Source organism: Sturnira hondurensis, unplaced genomic scaffold (assembly GCF_014824575.4).
Source record: "Sturnira hondurensis isolate 20B ecotype Veracruz unplaced genomic scaffold, ASM1482457v3 Scaffold0004711, whole genome shotgun sequence".
Taxonomy (NCBI): Eukaryota; Metazoa; Chordata; class Mammalia; order Chiroptera; family Phyllostomidae; genus Sturnira; species Sturnira hondurensis.
Window position 1 is genome coordinate 2,054,269 of NW_028077342.1, and position 22,812 is coordinate 2,077,080.

Genomic DNA, 22,812 nt, shown 5'->3' on the forward strand with positions numbered 1-22,812 from the left:
GTAATAGACAGAAAACTGTACTTGAAAAATAATTAAATAAAAAAATTGGAAAAAAAAAAAGAACTAATTCTCTAGTGTCTCATTTCAGTACATCAGCCAGGAGGTTAGACTTCTTGGGACTAAGATGAAGCATTCAGTCATACAATAAACAGCTACAATCAAACTTAGAAACACAGACAACATAATATAAACATACATATACATACACTTACATACACATAGGCACATGAAATCTTACCTAAAAGAATATCCGTACACACTTGCATCCACATATAGAACCAGATTGTCACACAGAATCTTTGTCACTTTCAGAATAATAACAATAATAATATTGATGTTTGTCATGTGTGCTTTGCAGGCCAGACAATTTTAAGTGTTTTACATATATTAAATCATTTAATCCTCACAACAACACTACAGAGAAGATGCCATTATAACCCCCATATTACAGAAAGAAAAACTGCAGAACAGAAATGTAAAGTAATTTGCCCAAGGTCACTTAGTTAACAGCTGGTAGAGTTGGGCTGTGAGTCCATGAAGAATGGTTACAGCATCTATGTTCTTAATCACTATGCCATACTACCTTCCAGAAAATATACTTGCACACTCAAGTGAGTATATACAAAGAACACATATACATCCATAATTATAACCATATCTGGGAAAACCTTATATACTATGAAACATGCAAGTATATATCATTTTGATCACCTCTAGAAAGATGCATTTGCTCATATATAGGCAAAAATACATCTAATCAATATCATTCATAATGATAATAATGATAGTAGTTACCATTTAGTGAGAGATTACAACATGCTAAACACCATGTTCAATAGTTTATATAAATTATTTAACTAAATCCTCATCCTGGGCACATGAGATAGGGACAATTAATCAAAAATTAAAAATCAAACATATGTACAGACTTACATATGGATAGAAAATCCCCAGATATTTACCTTAGCTAGGCCTAGATATTGATCCTGATTAATAAACAGACCTATAGACTTCCCTACAAAATCTAAGGCCCCTCTACACACAGCACTAGTCCAAGTGTTGATCTCCAGTCTTCATATGACATTTGGCAGAAAGCCCTTGATATATGGGAGAACGTGTTTTTGGGTTTCTCTTTCTAAAACCTGGATCTCCTACTGACCACTTGTGTAGGCTTGGGTAATACTTAGTTACTCTGAACCCGTTTTCTTACTTATTAAGTATATATAACAATATCAGTTTTGAAGAAATAAATTTGAAAACTTATATGAAAGGGACAAAATATAATTAATGCTCAGAACAAAATAGACAATAACTGCTGGTGTCTTTCTTCATCCTTCTCCCCCCTGGCTACTGTCTCTCCCATATCCTACATTCTATATTTCTACTCTAAGAGCTAACTTAAAACTTAACTTCCCCGGAATGTCCTCTCTAGCCTTTTCATACCACTGTCTTCTTAAAGGACGACTTACTCCCTATACCACCCAATTTCATTAAGTCAAATTTTGTATTATTGTTACCTTTCTACCTATGAGCTGCCTCATGAACTGTGTTTATTTTTCAGATTGGACTATAAACTCCTTGAGGGTGAACATCATGTTTTAGAAGTCTTTATGCATCTATTGCTGTACACAATAATATAGGCCCTATAGGTGTGCCATGAACAGCTACTGCGAAAGTGACATAAAGTGACACAAACATATATTTTCCCACCAGTTGGTTCTAGTTCAAGTTTGCCACTGGTATACAGAATGACTTTTAAAAAGTCACTATACAGAGACTTCCGCCAAGATGGAGGCATAGGTAGAAACACTGTGCCTTCTCCCACAACCAAGTTTAAAGACAACAAAGGTTTTGTAAACAAAAACGCAGCAAAAACACAGAAAATTGAACTATAGGGAAGTCCGACAACAACGAACCATTCAACCAGACCAGTAAGAGGGATGAGCCAGCAGCGGAGCAGGGTCGGGCAGGAAACATCCCCTGACCCAGGTGCCCAGGCAGCCTTGGATGGATCCCAGGTGTGGGGTAGCAAAGGGCGGACCCAGTGAGGGCACAAGGAGGCAGGCTGACCGTGGTCACACATTTGTGTGCAGATAAACCAGCGAAGGAGCTAGCAGTGAGACAGACCATGCAGGTCCCAGAGGTGGGAAGCAGCACAGGGGACTGCCATTGCTCCTCTTTGACCCCACCCCCATATACAGCATCACAACCCAGGGACTGAGTTGCCCCGCCCTGGTGAACACCTAGGGCTCCACTCCTCATACATAACAGGTGCAAACAGTCCAAAATATGGCTCAAGAACTCAAAGCCCCAGAGCCAATAACTCTAAGCGACCAAGAAATAGCCAACCTTTCAGATGCACAGTTCAAAATACTGGTGATCAGGATGCTCACAGAATTGGTTGATTTTAGTCACAAATTAGAGGAGGGGAAGAGGAAGAGCCACAAGTGGAAAACTTATTTGAACAAATAATAAAGGAGAACTTCCCCAGTCTGGCAAAGGAAATAGACTTCCAGGAAATCCAGGAAGCTCAGAGAGTACCAAAGAAGTTGGACCCAAGAAGGAACACACCAAGGCAGATCATCATTACATTAGCCAAGATTAAAATGAAGGACAGAATCCTAGAAGCAGTAAGTGATAAGGGGACAGTCACCTACAAAGGAGTTCCCATCACGCTGTCAGCTGATTTCTCAAAAGAGACCTTACAGGCAAGAAGGGGCTGGAAAGAAGTATTCCAAGTCATGAAATCCAAGGACCTACACCCAAGATTGCTCTTTCCAACAAAGCTTTCATTTAGAATGGAAGGGCAGATAAAGTGCTTCTCACATAAGGTCAAATTCAAGGAGTTCATCATCACCAAGACCTTATTATATGAAATGTTAAAAGGATTTATCTAAGAAAAAGAAGATAAAAAATAGGAACAGTGAAAGGACAGCAAACTCACAGTTATTAACAACCACACCTAAAACAAAAGCAAACCAAGAGGACAGCTAGATCAGGAGTGGAACCATAGAAATGAAGATCACATGGAGGGTTATCAACAGGGTAGTGGGAGGAGGAGAAGGGGGGAGAAGGTACAGAGAATAAGTACCATAGATGGTAGGTAGAAAATAGATAGGGGGTAGGGCAAGAATAGTAGGGGAAATATAGAATCTAAAGAACTTGAGACATGTGGTCATAAACTAAAGGGGGGAGGGCGTGTGTAGGGTGGAGGAGAATGAAGGGAGGAATAGAACAACTGTAATGCTATAATCAATAAAATATATATTTTTTAAAAAGTCACTATACCTTATTGAGCCTCAGTTTCCCATATATAAAATAATAGAGCTGGACTATATAGTTCTTACCTTTTTGGTGTCATAGATGTTTGAGAACATAATGAAATGAAAAAAGGTAGAACTACAAAATGTTTTATATAGAGTTCTCAAAGAGACTTTCTAGTTCTCATATTTTGTCAGTATTCCCATTCACTGATGAAACACAGGTACATTCACATGCACCTACATGTAGTACCACATATGGTCAAACAAATCACTATACCTTAGACCCTTCAATATGGAGTATGTTTCCTTGGTTCAATGGAAGACTGAATGCAACACGGACCTCCTTTAAGCTTTTTTTTCAGGAACTTGCCAGCAAGGCCATTGTAGCACGAACTCACTTATCTAGGGAGAAGACTGTCCCAGGTAAGAGTTTCACAATTGGAGAAGCACATAGTAACCCTGAAAATATTCCCAGAAGAGAATGGTGTATATTTTTAGCATACAATGAATAAGCACTCATATGTGACTAATGACGGTTGCCTTTCATGTTCCACTTTACAGTATGTTTTTCATATCTGCCTTCTCATTTAATTATCAAAGTCTTGGGAGATAAGGATTGTCTTCTCCATTTTGTATCTAGAGTATAACCTTTGGAATCAGACTACCTAAACTAATCCTGACTCAACTTTTCCTAGCTATGACTTGATAAATTGCTTCACTTCTATAGCCATTGAATTTTATCTTTGAAATGAAATTAATACATAGTTACTCCTCAAGTAGTATGAAGATTAAATGAATTAATACCTGTAAGTGCATAGGATACAAATCTGTGGTCAAGTGTACAAGTGATCAAAAAGTATTAGTGGGTATTATTAGTGTTATTATTATTATTATTATTAAAAGTATTATTACTATTATTAGGTGAGGAAATAGCTTTAGAAAGAAAGCTTGCCAGGATATAAGAACTTTAATATTTTATGTATAGCCACAATACATGCATGTTCAAAAGTTCCCATATTACAGTAAGACATACAAAGCATACAGGTACTGAGATTAGTCTCAGTCTCATATGGCTGAGATTAGTCTCTTTGTGATATAATGAAAAGAACCAGAAATTTTGAGTCAAACAAACTTAAATTTGAGTACTGTTTTCAGTTTTGTTTGGAAAAACTAGAATTGGAGACTTAGTAGGCATCTGATAAATATTAGCAGTTTTCTTTCTTTCTAATCACTGGCTTTTATTCCTTCCAAAGCTGTATTTGTTGTTGTTATTGTCATTTTTTAATTTGATTTTTTCATAAACTATTAAAACAGAAAAAAGAGCCCTGGCTGGGTTGCTCAGATGGTTGGAGCATCATCCCGTTCACCAAAAGGTTGTGGGTTGACTTCCTTGTCAGAGAACATACCTAGCTTATGGGTTTGATCCCTGGTTGGGAGGCAACTGATCGATGTTTCTCTCTCATCTCTCTCTCTCCCCCTTTCTCTCTCTCTCCCTCTCTCTCTCTAAGAACAAAATCAATAGTAATATATCCTTGGGTGAGGATTAATTTTTTTAATTATATAGGTTTCAGGTGTACAATTCTCTAAAATCAATAAAAACATATCCTCAGGTAATAATTAAGAAAAACAGAAGAAAGAGAAAATCCATAAAATTTCTTTAAAATCATTTAGATATTTCACGATAAAATTGAAAGACTTTAAACCCTAGTAAAATAGATTCTAGTTCTGAACTCATTGTTTATTAGTTGTATGACACTGAGTAAGTCACCTTATTTCCTGAACCTTAGTTTCCTCATCTTGTAATGAAGATAATCTCTGGTTTTGGTTCCTTATTAGTTTACTAAAATGATCAAATGAGATGAAGGATGCGAAAACCCTGTGTAAACTTTTCACTTGGGTAGGGGTATTTTCTCTCAGCTGAACCCACAGGAGAAGTCTTAGAGAAAGGACAGACTGAAGAAAAAATGAAAGGGAAACATAAAATGACAAGTGAAATAGGTAACATGAGCCATAATCCTGGGACAAAGTGAAAACAGAGAGGGGAGACACACACACACACACACACACACACACACACACACACACGAGAGAGAATGAATTTCTGTTCTACTTGGACTTAGACATAGTATAGTTAATATATACTGAGACCAGTCTGGGGTGAAAGTCAGCCAATAACAAATCAGGCTTTCCATATCTTTACCCTACCTTCCTGTAATGCGAACATCACCTGGATTTGGTTACTATGATCCATAACAATTTGCATCACTGTTTTCCTTCTAATTTGCAAGTTGTTCCTTTAATGTGATAATGCTCCTCTCTCCCTCTCTCTCTCTCTCTCTCTCTCTCTCTCACTCTTTTTCTCAGTTGTGTTAGACTGAGGTGGACAGGCTCATACTAAGCAAAGGCTCACTCAAATGAACACAGGAACTCTATTTTGGGTCCTGTCTCCAACCTCAACAAAATAAAAGCCTCCATCCATTTTGGTCCTCTGCTTTCTTAATGCTTTTTGGCTCTTTCTTCACCCTGTGTCTCAAAATGCATTCCAAATGGGGATTTTCTCACCTTCCTTGGCTATAGGCTTTTGTTTACTAGGAGGGAAGCTAGAAAGTTAAAATCTACACAGGGTTCTGGATACTACAAGTAAAATTGATATCATTCTTTAATCAGTATCACTGTACCCTATGATGTCAGAAGTGATGAAATTGAGACTTAGGAGGGGATTTACCTGAAATCCTGGTCCTGGAACATAAGAATGTTGACTCCCCATCCTGGTAATTATGTCCAGCTTATCATTGCTATACCGTTCCTTGGAAAATATTTCACTACATATTTTCCACTTGTACTAATGAAGCTACTTTATCTCACACACTCCAGTTTTGGTATCACAGAAAGCATACTAATTTGTAATCAGAAGATCTGAATTCAAATCCTAGTTCTTTCCTGTAACAGCTATGCAGCCTCTTAACAAATCACTTTCAACTATTTGAGCCTCACTTTTTTTCATCTGAAAATGGGGATATTTATCTTAAAGGATTGTTTTGAGACTCAAGCAAAAAGCTTGAACGCAATAGATGTCCAGTAGAAAAAATTGAATGCATCATAGATTCATATATACATAAAGACCTTTAGAAACCATCTTTTTTCAACCACTTAACATGACATATAGAAAACTGAGACCAGAGGAATGAAGGGATTTACTCAAAGCCAAGAAGCCAGTTACTGGCAAATCCAGAATTTGAATCCATGTTTGCTATAATATTTCTGGTTTTTAGGCACTGTGACAAATAATTTAGATTTTAAACTGATAGCTTAGTTCATCCATCATTTGTTTATTGTATGCCAATTTGGATCTCAAAACAAAACTAGGTAGTTGTTTTTAAGTGTTTGAACTTTTCATTTATGTAGTTCTCAGATCCATCACGTCAACAAACCTCTCAACATGTGAAATGGAAAATCAACATAGTATTTTAACAGAAAAAAATAACTACTCTCTACAACTCCAGGACTGTCCCTGAAGCAGTCAAGCCAGTGTGGTCCTGGCCATTTTGGAGACAGGAACAAAAGAAGCCTATTGTTCGCTTTAACTTCCCTGAGCACCCAGCCAAGATTCCTTTAACTTTTTAGCAACTTAGTTTCTCTCCATTGGCCCAGGACTCCCCTAAACCGAAATGAATAAAAAGTTTTTTTTACAAAGAAAGGAAGGTAAGGTAGGGTTTGGAAAGAGAGAAAAGAGCTTACCTTTGCTAGAGAAAACCCTTCTATATTCATGTCAGCAGCCTAGTGATGCTGAACTGCAGACCCCAGCGTGAGTATGCCAGCCCTGTTCAGTCAGTATCCTGGGTTACAGGGCCTTTCTCATAAATTAAGTCCAGGGCTCCAATCTGGCGAGTGTTACTGGGATAGGGTGAATGGAGGAGGGGGTAGTGCTGGGTGCTGTCCTTTCCAGAAACTAATCTACTGGAATGTCTTGTTCCGGTCTGGTTTGGTACAAAACCCGGGACGGTTCTTTGACCATATCCGGGTGTTTTCCAAATCCCGGTTAGGATCTCAAAAGGAATTACAAGGGGGTGGGCTGCATTTCTGTTATCGCAGCTTGCTAGTTGGCCTTTGCTGAGAGGGGGAGGAGAATGCACTGCCAGTGTTGCCAGTCAAAGCTCACAGAGGAATTCCAATAGCACCATTTATGAAATGGGGTCTTTCCTAAGTATTACTAGATTTAGGAAGAGCACCCTCCATACCAATTTTTTCCCTTCTTGCTATGAAGCAGTTATCAGCCCTGCCTGTTATCCTGAGGCCATGGTTGCTTGGTGATGAAGGAAAATAAAACCGGTAATACAACAAACAACTTTCTACATGCCAGGCCCTATGTTAACTACTTTACATGTATCCTATCATTTAAGTGTCCTGATACCCTGTGAAATGAACACTAATTCTCCTTATTTTACAATGAAAGAAAATTGGGCTCTAAGAGAGAAGGTAACTTGCTCAACGTCACACAATTAGCAGGTAAAATAGGGAATTTTACTGGGTCTGTCTAGACTCTTAACCACCACACTACCATACTGTGTTGCTTAGGGGAGAAACTGAGAATCCTTTTGAGATGAAGGAAGTAACTTCACCATTATTGAGTACCCACTGTCCACCATTCACTGCTAGATAACTTTTTAAATATATGTTACCTCTGCTTCTGCCATTTCTAGCAGCTTCTAGTGTGAAATCTGAGGGCCGTATTATCAACAGTTTTCCATAAAGGAGACTGGATACAACTAGGAGACAATCTGGATTACTATGTCAGCATCTTAAAAATAAAGAAGATCCAGAGGAATTGGAAATATTATATTTTTTAAAGTAAACTGAAGAAAGGGGCCCTAAAATTTCTGAGTGAAACTAAAATCTGGATTTGTTTAAAACCAAAGGCCATCCTTATTTCTGCTGGAAAGAGAAGGTAGTGAAAAAACTCACTGGCCTGAGACAAGTGACCTAGGTTCAAGTGCTGGCTTGCTCTGGCAGTAATCAAGTATATTAGGCTTGTCCCAGGCTCTTCTCTTTTCTGAGCCTCAGTCATTTTATTCCTACAAGGGCCCCAAGCTAGCTACAGACCGCCCTAGCTCTATAAATTTGCATGTCTAGCATTCCATGAAGAAGGCACATTCTTGATATCGAGTAGAAGAGAAAGAGGTTTCAAAGATGTGAAATATAAGGAAAGAATGAGTGGGGAAAAAGTTTGGAGAACTGCATGCATCTTTGGAAAGAACTGCATCTACCTACCAGACCCAGGCATAGAAAAGAGACAAGTATAATGGTGGTTCTACCACCTAGTATTCTTACTTTATGATGAGGAGACCTTGGCTTCGAGCAGATGCTGTTCTGTAGGCAGGCTCAACACATTTTTCTTTCCTGAATTTAAAGTGGCTGGGGCAGGGTCCAGGGAGGAGGACTTTCAAAGACTGAGCTGGTAGGGCAAAGTCTCTGTCATAAACTCCTGGAGGTGGTTAAAGGTGCCTAGACACTTAGGAGCTACTGCGTAAACTGCAACCCACATGAAGCTAAGTAGAAGCATCAGTGGGGACAATGGAAAAGCCACCAGCCTCAGCTCTCAGAAATGCTCAGTGATTGAGTGAAGTTGGATCGGGATACAGCAGTTACTGGGGTTATCTGCCTCTTCCACCACTTGGCAAAGATGTGGACCTTTAAGTTAGAAAGGGAAGGAAAGGACCAAACCCATTAAACTGGGATCCAAGTCCAGGCTTTAAAGCATTTATGACAGGGAGGGGAAAGGATAAGGTCTCTGCTCTGACTCATGAAAGACAACAAGAAGCAGTTCATATAGAGACATTTGAGTCAACACAGTGAAAGCTACAGGAAGCCAGCTATGGCAGGTTTCAGAGTTTGTATTATTCATTAAGTAATTCACTGAGTGGGCACATAGTGCCTTCCTCTTCTGCAAATCCTGGATATATTTCTGATGACTTTCATTACCTAAAAAGAGTTTAAATTGATACCAATAGACCAGGGATTGGTAAACTATTTCAGTAAAGTGCCGATTAGTAAATATTTTATTTGCAGCCTCTGCCATAACTACTAAAATAGGTCAATGTAACATATCAGGCATATCTATGTACCAATAAGAATAAATTTACAAAAACAAGCAGCAGGTCAGATTTGACTCATGAGCTCTAGATTGGAAATTATCACTATAGACTGTTTTGCAATATAGACATTTGCAATATGACAATATTATTAGGAACATGAAAATTATAATCATATTTTAGATTTAAATACCAACTCTGCCACTTTCTGATTCTACAACCTCATAAAATGTATTCAATCCTTCTAAATTTTAGTTTTACTTTTGTAAAATGAGGATAACAATAGTACCTATTTCATAGGGCTATTATAAGGAATAAAATATAATTATTCATATGAAATATTTAGCATAGTGACAGGCTGGCACATAGTAAGTGCCCTAAAGTGAATTGTCACTTTTAAATTTTCAATAAAAAAGAAATCTAAATTCTTTTTTTCTCATTCTTAAAAAAATAAATTGTATTAATCCACAGGAAAAAAAAGGAATGTTTGTAGCATCCTGGCTTTGAGGTCTAATTATGCCATTAAAGAAAACACAGTAATTCTGGAAAAGTCAGTTTGCCTTTTGGGGATTTTGCTTCCTCTCTTGTAAAATGAAGAAAATGTTTTAGATCTTTCATTCTTCAAAATTATTTTTGGCAGGAGAACTATTTTCTGAAACCAAATCTCACGGTATACACCCAATATGAATGGAAGAGGAAAGTACAGATCTTCTGGTAAGGGCAGGGTAAAGAAAGGAATGGGCAGAGCTTAGGGGACCTAAGGACTTTCTCCTTTCTATGCCTGTCCACCAAGAAAATGTGGTAAACCCTGGTGTACCAGCAAGAAACTTCAATGGCACTGAAAGCATATTCATTTGAGAAGCACAAGAAGACAATGTGCCTTAAAGTTAAGATTCAAATTTTGTCACTAATCTGTTCTTTATTTATTTATTTACTCAATCAATATTTCCAGGCTACCTTTGTATGGCCAATCACAAGGGCATGGCTTTGGGATGAATACAAAATGAGAAGATCACAGGGACCTTGATGTTAGAGTCAACACTAATATGAGAAGAAGCTTGGGGTTTGGAGTCAGAAAGACCGGGGTTTGGATCCTCGCTGGCTCTGTCTAAACTGTATGACCTTGGGAAACTCACCTATGTTTTCTGAGCCTCTGGTTTCTCTATATAATAGCAACAATAATACTTCCATGAGTGAAATAATGTGAGAATTAAATAAACTGCAATTTCCATGAACACTTAGCACAGTATGCAACATCCTGGGGGCCTTCAACTAACTTTCCTGTCCTTCTCATCTTTCTCACAGTGAAATTTAGTGACAGTATAAGGTACCTGTTGAAAACAGAAGGCTGTGGACAGTGCCCTACCATAGCCAGTCTACCTGCTTTATCTCAAGACCCTCTAATGAGCTTCCTTAACAGTTCTTATAAAGAAGGCCTCCAGGAAAGGGTGGATAGGTACATGGAACAAGAGATTGTTGCCTATACACCACACCTCTCAAGCCACTGCCCTCCCTTTCCATTCTCTACTACCACTTCTGACCATCAGGCTCCATCATGCTTTGAAAAGATTGATATACACTGCTGTGATGTGTGGTTGTCCTGGGCTCCCTCAGGGTACACGGTCTGATTCTTTAACTCAGTTCTTAATTCTACTTGCTGCTTTCTTCAGTCCTCCAAGGTAGTAGATCTCATGCTTGTTCATGCATCAGAATCCCTTTGAGGGTGTGTTAAAACACCGAGTTTTTGCTTCAGTAAATTTTGGATGAGGCCTGGTAATTCACATTTATAATAAGTTCCCAGGTGATGCCAATGGTACTGGTCTGAGGATCACACTTTGAGAAGCAGTACTCAAGCTTAAGGGATTTTTGTTCTGAAGCTTACCCCCTGCCAGACAACTTCTTTCTGCAGATTGATCCTTGAGCTCTCACCACCCTAGTCTTCAAGTATCCAAACTTTGGCCCCAGGTCAAAAGTATGTTTCTTCCCCTCTAAGAAGACAAGCAATCCAATTAAAAAGTGGGCAAAAGACTTGAACAGATATTTCTCCAAGGAAGACATACAGAGGATCCAGAGACACATGAAAAGATGACCAATATTACTAGCTATCAGAGAGATGCAAATTAAAACCACAATGAGATACCACTTTACACTGGTCAGAATGGCCATCACAAACAAAGCAACAAACAACAAGTGTTGGAGAGGTTGTGGAGAATAGGGGACCCTAGTTCACTGTTGGTGGGATTGCACACTGGTACAACCACTAGGGAAAACAGTATGGAATTTCCTCAGAAAACTAAAAATGGGTCTACCTTTTGACCCAGCAATTTCACTGCTAGGATTACATCCTAAGAACCCTGAAACATCAATCCAAAAGAACCTATGCACCCCAATGTTCATAGCAGCACAATTTACAATAGCCAAGTGTTGGAAGCAAGCTAGGTGCCCATCAGTAAATGAATGGATCCAAAAACTATGGTACATTTACACAATGGAATTCTACGCAGCAGAAAGAAAGAAGGAGCTCCTATCCTTTGCAACAGCGTGGATGGAACTGGAAAGCATTATGCTGAGTGAAATAAGCCAGGTGTTGAAAGACAAATACCATATGATTTCACCTTTAACAGGAACCTAAACAATAAAACAAACAAGCTAGCAAGATATAACCAAAGACACTGAAATTGAAAACAGGCTGACAGTGACTAGAAGGGACAGGGGAGGGAATTTCAGGGGAAAAGGGGAAGGATTCACAGGAACAAGTATAAAGGACACATGAACAAAAACTAAGAGGGAAGGAAATGGGAGGGAGGTGGGGAGCACTGGGAGGTGGGCTGGGATGGAAGCAAAAGACAGAAAACTGTACTTGAACAACAATTAAAATAAATAAATTTAAAAATTAAATTTCTTTTTTTTTAATTTTTATTTTTATTTAATTCTTGTTCAAATACAGTTTTCTGTCTTATATTCCCAGCCCTGCCCCTCAGTGCTCCCCACCTCCCTCCCATTTCCACCCCCTACCTTAATTATTGTCCATGTGTCCTTTATACTTGTTCATGTGAGTCCATCCCCTTTCCCCCTGTGATTCTCTCCCCTCTCCCCTCTGGACCCTGTCAGCCTGTTCTGTATTTGGGTGTCATTGGTCATAATTTGCTTGCTTGTTTGTTTTGTTGTTTAGATTCCTGTTAAAGGTGATATCGTATGGTATTTAAGTATGTTTCTTTCAGTCTCCTGGTACCTCATTCATGTAGACGCTCCCTTAGCATCCTTCCAACACCTATTTGCCTACTCCTTTTGCCTCAGACCTTTCTTGCCTGCCTGTGTGACTCTCCTTTTTCCCTCCATGCTCAGTTGACATGTCTTGTTTTCTGGCTGCCTTCCTTGACCAACTCTATGAATGGCTTCAACTCCTCCTGCCAACTCTCCTCCATATTCTCATGTGGCTTCCTCATTGTGGACTCTGGACACAGAGAGTTTTAGTTTGAAACTTGGCTTTGCTGCTCTCTAAAGTCTGTGATCTTGGGAAAATAATTTGAGTTCTCCAAGACTAGGCTTGTCATCTATAAAATCAGGCTGTGAAAATAAAACGGAAGAATGTTTGTATAAAGGCCTAGTGTATCACCTATTACATAGTAAGTGATCAGTAAATGCTAGTCTCTCTTTCCTTACTTCCTCTACTTTCTTCACACCTACCTACATTAACACTTACTACTAAGGAGCTGGCAGCAAATAAGAATGAAAACAGAATGCAGGAATAAAGTCTTTCACAAGTATGAAAAGGCACGGTAAATGAGAGAAAGGAGGCCTACCCATATAAACTGATATAACGTTTAAGAGACGGGAGAGATGATTTTCAGTGGGTGAGTGTCAGGATCAGCTTCATGAATGACTAAATGACTCACACTCCCATTTTTCAAGCCAGAAACCTGAATATCCTCCAATATCCCTGCTTTCTCTCTCACTCTCTACATCCATTTCATTAGCAAATTTTGCCATATTTATATTCTAAATAGCTTTTGAATATACCTACTTTTCTCCATCTCTACTGCCATAGCTTGGTCTGAGTAATGTTTGCCTCTGAACTGGATCACTGTAATAACCCCCTCACTGTTCTTTTTACCTTCATTCTTGTCCCCCATGGTCTGCTCTTCAAATAACAGGCAAAGCTATTTTTTCCAAAAGCACAAAGGTGATCATATGTTCCCCTTACTTAAGACCCTCCAGCTGTGGAGTTTATTGACTGAAATTGGGGTAATAAAGAGATTAGCAGGGCCCCTAGGTAAGAACAACATTCAAACTGGTGAAATGTCCTGTGTGTTTTTGTTTATGTGTGTTTTTGTGTGTGAATGCACATTGGAAATAACTCTAAGATCTATCATTAAGTTAAAGGCAAAGTACAGAATAGTGACCATCCTGTATTTGCTTCATACACACACATACACACTTCTATGTATATACTTATATGAGGGGATACATTTTTTTTTATTCTGGAAATCATCACTAATTTTTTTTTGTTTTGCTCAACATTTTAAAAATTATTTAATTTTTAAAATTTTTGTTTAATTACAGTTGTCCCCATCCCTCCCCCCATTACAGTATTTTCCTTTACAGAGAGTAACCTGGTGGGGAAGAGGGTGAGTTCATTTTTCATTTTGAAGTGTTTGAATTTTCAAACTTCATACCTTTTTTTAAAAAGTTAGCTGGAAAGTACGTATTAACTCACTTGTGTTACTTTCTTTGTATTTCTATGCATGAAAAAATGTAAGTGTTATGTTTAAAAAATAATGACATATCATTGTTACTAGGATAAAGTCAAACTCTTTAACATGTCCTATATGGCACTTTGTGATCTGACCCCTCCTAATCTTTTTAGCTCATAGTTTTCCCTTCTTCCCCTAGTATTCTATGCTCAACCCATACTACACTTCTATCAGTTTGTTAGTTTTCCAGGGTACTATGGGATTTTTTTTAACATCCAGCACTTATATGTTGTTCCACCCAGCTTAAACACTCTTACGCCTATTTTTTCTTTCACTCATCCTTGGATCTCAGTTTAGAATTCCTTTACTTCAGGAAATTTTTCTTGATTTCCTTTGTTTCTGGGTTTGGTGCTCTTGCCATGTGCTCTGAATGCACCCTATAGTTTGCTTGTTTGTATACAGCAATCTCTTGTTAACTCTCTGTCTTCACAGTTTATAATGGAAGCTCAAGAGTCAGATATCTAATCTTGCTGGCTTCCTATTGTAGCCTCAGAACCTAGCAAAGCACTTACTACAGATTTGGTGTCCAATTTATTACATGAATGCATGCATGATGCACAAAAAAAAGAATAAGACAGCCTTTACATTGGGCTTCATAGTCAGAAAAAATCTACCAGAAAACAGCAGTATTATAACCTTCATGTTTGGTATGAGAACTTAGGTAAGATTTTTTCAGTTTTAAGGTTGACTTGATTGTACCTGATAATTTTACTGTCTAACCAAAAACCTTGTTCCCAAAAGACCTATGTATATGTTACTACCAACCCCTCTTCTATCCTAATTTTTAATTGAATTTATTGCAGTGATAATTGGTTTACAAAACCATACTGGTTTCAAGTGTATAACTTTAAAAAAATTATCCACACACTGTATTGTGTGCCCATTGCCCCAAAGTCTCTTTCCATCTCCATTTCCCTCCCTTTTGCCTAACTCTACCTATCCCCACCCCCTTTTTGTCTGGCCATAATTACACTGTCATCTGTTTCTATGTGATATATATATATATATATATATATATATATATATATATATAATTTTAAATATATATAAAATTTGTTCTCATGTCAATACTTTTTTCATTCCCAGGAAACTGGTAGAAAATGCCACAATGGTTGCTCCTCAACCACTGGCTGAAAGAAGTGTTCATTTCTATATGATATGATTTAAAGGACTGAAAAAACTCTTTCCTGTCTCCAAAAATTGCAGCTTACTTTGGTGAAATTAGACCCAATACTGAGAACTACATTTCAGTTCTCACTATGGCACATTCCTCTATATGACTTAGGGCATGCTATCTTACTTCTTTGGCCTCAGTTGCCTCATTTGTAAAATGAGAGCTGTGTATTAGCAGGGCTTTTGTGTCCCTTCAAAGTGTCACATCACATATTTCTATGATTCAGGCTTTTGGATTAGATCCGACAAGCATCCATAAAGCATGTGCAGGCGTCTGAACACAACTATTCTGTGTCTGCTGGAATGACTTTAAGGCAAATTCACCATTTGAGAAAATCCAGTTTCACACCCTGAATCTCACAATACAACTGCTCTTCCAGGAAACGCAAACACAATTAGAGCTCAGGGTATAACTCAAGTTGTAGCAGATGGATCTCTTCTCAGCCTTACTTTTTAAACTAGTTGATCTATTCCTTTAGCTACTTGTTATTCTGTTACAGTGGAAAAGAAAGTGGATTGTGGGAGATAGGCAGAATAATGTTCCCCCAAAGATGTTCATGTTCTAATCTCTGGAACCTGTTAATATGTTACATTACATGAAAAATAGGAATTAAGGTTGCAGATGGATTACTGTTGCTAACCAGCTGATTTTTTTAAAAAATTATTTAAAAAAATAAAATAAAATAATTCTTCCCTGGCTGGTGTGGCTCAGCGGATTGAGCATTGGCCTGCAAATCAAGGGGTCGCAGGTTCAGTTCCCAGTTGGGACACATGCCAGGGTTGCAGGTCAGGTCCTTGGTTGGGAGTGTGTGAGAGGCAACTGATTGATACATCAATGTTTCTATCCCTTTCTTTCTCCCTCCCTTCCCCCTCTCTCTAAAACATAACTAAATAAAATCTTTAAATAAAATAATTCTGAATCATGCAGTGATCCCAATATTATCATAAGAGTCCTCTGAAGTGGAGTTTGAAAGCAGAGGAGAAGGTCAGAGTGATGAAGTATCAGAAGAACTCAACTGCATGTTGCTGGCTTTGAAGATGGAGGAAGGGAGCTATAAGCCAAAGAATCAAGGTCTCTAGAAGTTGAAAAAGGCAAGTAAATGAATTGCTTTATGCAGCCTCTACAATAAATGCATCCCTGTTGACACCTTCATTTTTACCCAATGAATCCTCTTTTTGACTCCTAACCTATTAGAATTCTAAGATAATAAATACGTATAATTTTAAGCAACCAAGTTTTTGATGATTTGTTGCAGCAGAAATAGAAAACTAATACAATGAACAATAGACTTAATTCTGAGTCTTGCTACTGTCACATACTAGCTATGTGATATTCAGCAGATTTATTTACCTGTCTAAAATTTAGAGTCCTAATCTATGAAATAAGGAAAAATCACCTTGCTTGCTAACGTCACAAGTAGCCCTGAGGATAAAATGTAAGGTGAAATAGTTTTGTACAACAAAAACTTCATAAGAAAAATACAAAGAGCAGTACAACAAAAGCAAGATCCATATATATCTTGGCTACAAGAGACCCACCTCAGAACAAAAGATAGACACAGACTGAAATTGAAGGGATGGAAAAAATTCCACACAAAAGGAAATAGAAAAAAAAAGCGGAGGTAGCAATACTTATACCACAGAAAACCAAAGACCTTAAACCAAAGCTACATTAAAAAATAAAGGACACTAAATAGTACTAAAGGGATTGATCTAACAAGAGGATATAAACCTTGTAAACATACATCTACCCAATATAAGAGTATCTAAATATATACAGAAAATCTTGGTGGACATTAAGGGAGAGATAGCAATACAGTCATATTTCAGGATTTAACACGCCACTGACACCAATGGATATATCTCCCAGACAAAAAATCAGCAAGGAAATAGCAACCTTAAACAACACAGTTGATCAAATATATTTAACTGATATTTACAGAACATTTCATCCCAAACCAGCAGTATATACATTATTCTCAAGTGCATGTGGAAATTCTCAAACATAGGCTCACTACATGTTAGGACACACAAAAAAATTAAAGATGGAAATTTTATCAAGCATCTTCTCTGACCACAATGGTATGAAAGTACAAAACAACTACAGTGAAAAAACTAAAAAACATTCAAACACCTGGAGGCTAAACTACACGTTTTTTTAAACAATGCACAGATTAACAATAAGACCAGGAGAAAATAAAACGTTACCTAAAAACAAGTGAAAATCTATGGGAGCCCTGGCTGGTGTGGCTCAGCGATTGAGTGCTGGCCTGTGAAGCAAAGGGTCCCTGGCTTGATTCCCAGTCAGAGCACATGCCTGGGTTGTGGGTCAGGTCCCCAGTGGGGGGCAAGTGACACGCAACCACACATTGATGTTTCTCTCCCTGTCTTTATCTCTCCCTTCCTCTCTCTAAAAATAAATAAATAAAAATGAAAACAATTTTAAAGAAAAATCTATGGGACACAGTGAAAGCAGTCCTAAAAGATAAGTGTATAGTATTACACACCTAACTCAAGATGCAAGAAAAATCTCAAATAAACAATCTAACACTACACATGAAAGAACTAGAAAAAGAACAAACAAAGCCCACAGTAAGTAGAAGGAAGAAAATAAAAAAGATCAGAATGGAAATAGATGACATAGAGACTAAAAAAAAGAAACACAAAAGATCAGTGAAGTCAAGAGCATGTTTGAAAATATAAACAAGATTGATAAACCTTAAATCAGACTTATCAAGAAAAAAAAAGAAAACCCAAATAAATAAAGTCAGAAATGAAAGAGAAGAAGTAACAACTGACACCACAAAAATACAAAGAATAGTAAGAAAATATTTTGAACTATAGGCCAGTTTGAACAACCTGGGTGAAATAGATAAATTCCTAGAAACATATAGTCTTCTAAAACTGAATCAGAAAAATTTAGAGAATATGGACAGACAGATTACAACCAGTGAAATTGAAGCCAAAACTTAAAAGAAATCTCAGGAAACAATAGTTCTGGACTGGATGGCTTCACAGGTGAATTTATCAAACATTCAAAGAAAAGCTAACTCCTATCCTACTCAAACTGCTGCAAAAAAGTCAAGGGGATGGAAGACTTCTAAGCTCCTTTTATGAGGCCAGTATTATTCTAATTCCCAAATCAGATAAAGACACTATAAAGAAAGAAAATTGTAGGCTGATATCCCTGATGAGAATAGGATCTAAAATCCTAAACAAAATATTAGCAAACCACATCTAGCAATATATTAAAAAGATAGTACACCATGATCAAGTGGGATTTATTCTGGGGCTGTAAGGTTAGTACAATATTTGCAAATCAATTATTGTGATACATCACACAAACACAATGAAAGATAAAAATCACATGATCATCTCAATAGATGTAGAAAAAGCATTCCAAAAAATCCAGCACCCATTTATAATAAAAAATCTCAGCAAAGTCAGAATAGAGGGATCATAGCTCACCATAATTAAGTTATATATGAAAAACTGACAGCCAGCATTATACTCAATGGGCAAAAACTACCAACATTTCTCTTAAGATCTGGACCAAGGCAGGGATGCCCCCTTTTACCACTTTTATGCAACATAATACTGGAAGCCCTGACCACAGCAACAAACAAGGAGAAATAAAAGGCATCTAAATTGGAAAGAAGGAAGTAAAACTATCATTAATTGCATATAACATGATAATGTACATAGAAAACTCTAAAAACTACACCAAAAAAACCCTACTAGATCTAATAAATCAATTCAACAAAGTAGCAGGATACAAATTAATATTGAAAATTTGGTGGCATTTTGTATGTTGATAATGAACTATCAGAAAGAGAAACTAAGAAAACAATCCCATTTATTATTGAAGAAAAAATAAGGTAAGAATAAGAATAAATTTAACCAAGTAGGTAAAAGACCTGTGCTTGGAAAACTATAGGACACTGAAGAAAGAAATTGAGGGAAGGTGAAGGGATTAGTCAAAGAACATACATGAAGGACTCATGGATATGGACAACAGTGTAGTGATCACCTATGGAAGTTGGGGACAGGCTGAATAGAGGGGGTGAAGGGGGAAAATGGGACAACTGTAATAACATAAACAATAAAACATTAAAATATTTTTAAAGAAATTGAGAAAGATACAAATAAGTGGAAATATATACCGTGTTCATGGATTGGAAGAATTAATATCACTAAAATTTCCAGCACTGGCTGGTGTGGCTCAGTGGATTGAGCAGTGGCCTGTGAATCTGAAGGTTGTGGGTTCAGTCTCAGTCAGGGCACATGCCTGGGGTGTGGGCCATGTCCCCTATAGGGAGTGCATGAGAGGCAACCACACACTGATGTTTCTGTCCTTCTCTTCCTCTCTTCCCCTCTCTCTAAAAATAAATTAAAAATCTTTTGAAAATGCCTATATCACCCAGAGCAATCTATAGATTCAAAACAATCCCTATTAAAATAACAATGACATATTTCATAGATCTCAAATGAATAGTCCCAAAATATATATGGAATCAAAGAGACCCCAATAACCTCAACAATCTTGAGAAAGGACAACAAAGTTGGAGGTATCACAATACTCTGTTATCAAATTATACTACAAGATCATTACAATCAAAACAGCCTGGTACTGGCAAAAGAACAGGCATAGAGACGAATGGAACAGAGACCCCAAAATCAACCCACATCTTTATAGTCAATGAATATTTGACAAAGAAGGCAAGAGCAGACAGTAAAGAGTAAAGAGTAAAGACAGTCTCTTCAACAAATGGTGTTGAGAAAATTGGACAGGTACATTCCCCCAAAATGAAATTAGACCATTAAATTATACCATATACAAGGATAAACACAAAATGGACAAAAAACTAAAATGCAAGTTGTGACACTATAAAAATCCTAAAAGAAAACATAGGCAGTAAAATGTCAGATATCTCTTGTAGCAATCTTTTTGCTGATATATCTCCTAGAGCAAGGGAAACAAGGTAAAATATAAACAAATTGTACTACATCATATTAAAAAGTTCCTGCACAGACAAAGAAACCATCATCAAAATAAAAAGGGTACCCAGTGTATGGGAAAACATATTTGCCAATGATACATCTGTTAAGGTGTTAAGTTCAAAAATATATAAACAACTTATACAACTCAACACCAGGAAGACAAACAATCCAATTTTTTTTAAAGGGCAAAGGACCTGAATAGACATTCCTCCAAAGAAGATATACAGATGAACAACAGACATATGAAAAATGCTCAACATCATTAATCATCAGAGAAATGCAAATTAAAGCAACAATGAGGTATTGGATATCTGTCAGAATGACTAACATCAATAAATCAACAAAGAACAAGTCCTGGAAAGGATGTGGAGAAAGGGAAACCCTCATACATTGTTGGTGGGAAGGCAGACTAGTGTAGCCACTGTGGAAAGCAGTATGGAGTTTCATCAAAAAACTAAAAATGGAATTGCTGTTTCACTTAGTTATCCCTCTTCTGGGAATATATCCTCAGAATGTAGAAAAACCAATTTGAAAGAATATAAGCATACCTATGTTTTTAGCAGCATTATTTACAATAGCCAAGATCTGTAAACAGCTCAAGCCCATCACTAGACAGGTAAATTAAAAAATCTGTGGTATGAAAAGACTTAAATATACGTTGCAACACCATAAAAGTCCTAGAGGAGAACGTAGGCAGGAAAATCTCAGATATTACACACACAGCAATTCCACTAATGTGTCCCCTAGAGCAAGGGACATAAAGGAAAGAACAAACAAATGAGGCTTCACCAAATTAAAAAACTTCTCCATGGCTGAAGAAAACATCAGCAAAATGAAAAGGGAACCAACTGTAAGGGAAAACATATTCGCCAATGATACCTCAGAAAAGGGTTTGAGCTCCAAAATATATAAAGAAATCACATGACTCCACTCCAGGAAGACAAACAATCCAATTTAAAAATGGGCAAAGGACCTGAACAGACATTTCTCCAAGGAGGACATACCGAGGGCCCAGAGGCATATGAAAGGATGCTCAGCATCACTAGCCATCACAGAGATGTAAATTAAAACTGCAATGAAATACCACTTCATGGCAGTCAAAATTGCCATTATAAACAAATTAACAAACAAGTCCTGGTTAGGTTGTGGAGAAAAGGGAACCCTAGTACAGTGTTGGTGGGAATGCCAACTGATGCAACCACTGTGGAAACCAGTATGGAATTTCATCAAAATCTAAAAATGGAATTTCCTTTTTACCCAGCAATTTCACTGCTGGGATTATACCCTAAGAATCCTGAAATACCAATTCAAAAGAACCTATGTGCCCCATTGTTCACAGAAGCACAATTTATAATACCCAAGTATTGGAAGCAACCTAAGAAGCCATCAATAAATGAGTGGATCAAAAAAACTGTGGTACAGTTTTTTTCCTGTTGTATAGTATTCCATTTACACAATGGAATACTATACAACAGAAAGAAAAGAGCTCCTACCCTTTACAACAGCATAGATGGACCTGCAGAATATTATACTAAGTGAAATAAGCCAGTCAGAGAAAGACAAATAGCATATGATTTCACTTATATGTGGAATCTACTGAACAAAATGCACTGAGTAACAAAATAGAAACAGAGGCATGGGTACATGGAACAGCTGTCAAAAGAGAGGGAAAGTGGTTACTGGATGAAAGAATGGGAAGGGATTAGCCACAGAACAGATATGTATAACCTGTGGACAAAGACATTGGTGTGATGATGGCCAGAGGGAAGGGGTGTGAGGGCTAGGTGGAGATGGACAAAGGGAGAGAGGCAATGGGGACGCTAATAATAAAAATAAAAATAAATAAATAAATTGGCAGAAAAAAAAGAAGCATAGTCTTTGTTTTAGTTGTGGTGGCTGTGGAATGGCCTCCATTATGTGAAATAGGAGAATGAATGAGAAACCTAATCTAAGATGAACCAGTCAGTATCCAATTATATTGAGAAAAGAATTGTGTAGAGATAGTTCTTAGTTCACTTCATATTGTTGGTCTCATTCAGAGTAATATTTAGGCATATGAACTGAGCAATATCTAAATTGAGTTTATATTTGGGCATCACTGGCTTTCATATTCTGTTGGTGCAAGTGGTGATCTTGGTAGATTAAAGGGGACCATCAGATTTTCCTTCTAACTTTTTAGAAAAGAAAATCAAAATTTTAACTGCTTGTGTTTGAATATTGTATTGACTTGTTAGATTTTTATGTCCATTGGCTTACTGAATATTTAGGCAAATGGTACATGGCACCCACAAAACAGATGAATGGTTTCTGGCCTAAAAGATGACAATTTCTTTATTATCACAAAATTAAAATGGTTGTCTGGTCAATTCTAAATGTGATTGCTCCCTCTTCTGAATCCTGATAAAAAATGTATTATCTGTGCTGCTTACTCAGCATTTATCAGCTGCTGCTTTTCACAGCTAGTCATCTAGTTTTTTATGTCTATATATCTAACTTACTTTCCTGATCTGTTAACTCCATGAAGGATTTTTG

At 37.3% G+C, this 22,812-nt stretch overlaps 1 protein-coding gene across 1 annotated transcript in view; it reads right to left on the reverse strand.

The window, feature by feature from the left end:
- The window catches only part of HEPH (hephaestin), a 74,020-nt gene extending 66,832 nt beyond the window's left edge, over positions 1–7,188 (reverse strand). Inside the window, exon 1 of the mRNA XM_037045988.1 lies at positions 7,002–7,188. Within this exon, the coding sequence (XP_036901883.1) occupies positions 7,002–7,031 (30 nt within the window). The 5' untranslated portion in view covers positions 7,032–7,188. The remainder of the gene's footprint in view (positions 1–7,001) is intronic.
- Between the last annotated feature and the right edge of the window lie 15,624 nt (positions 7,189–22,812).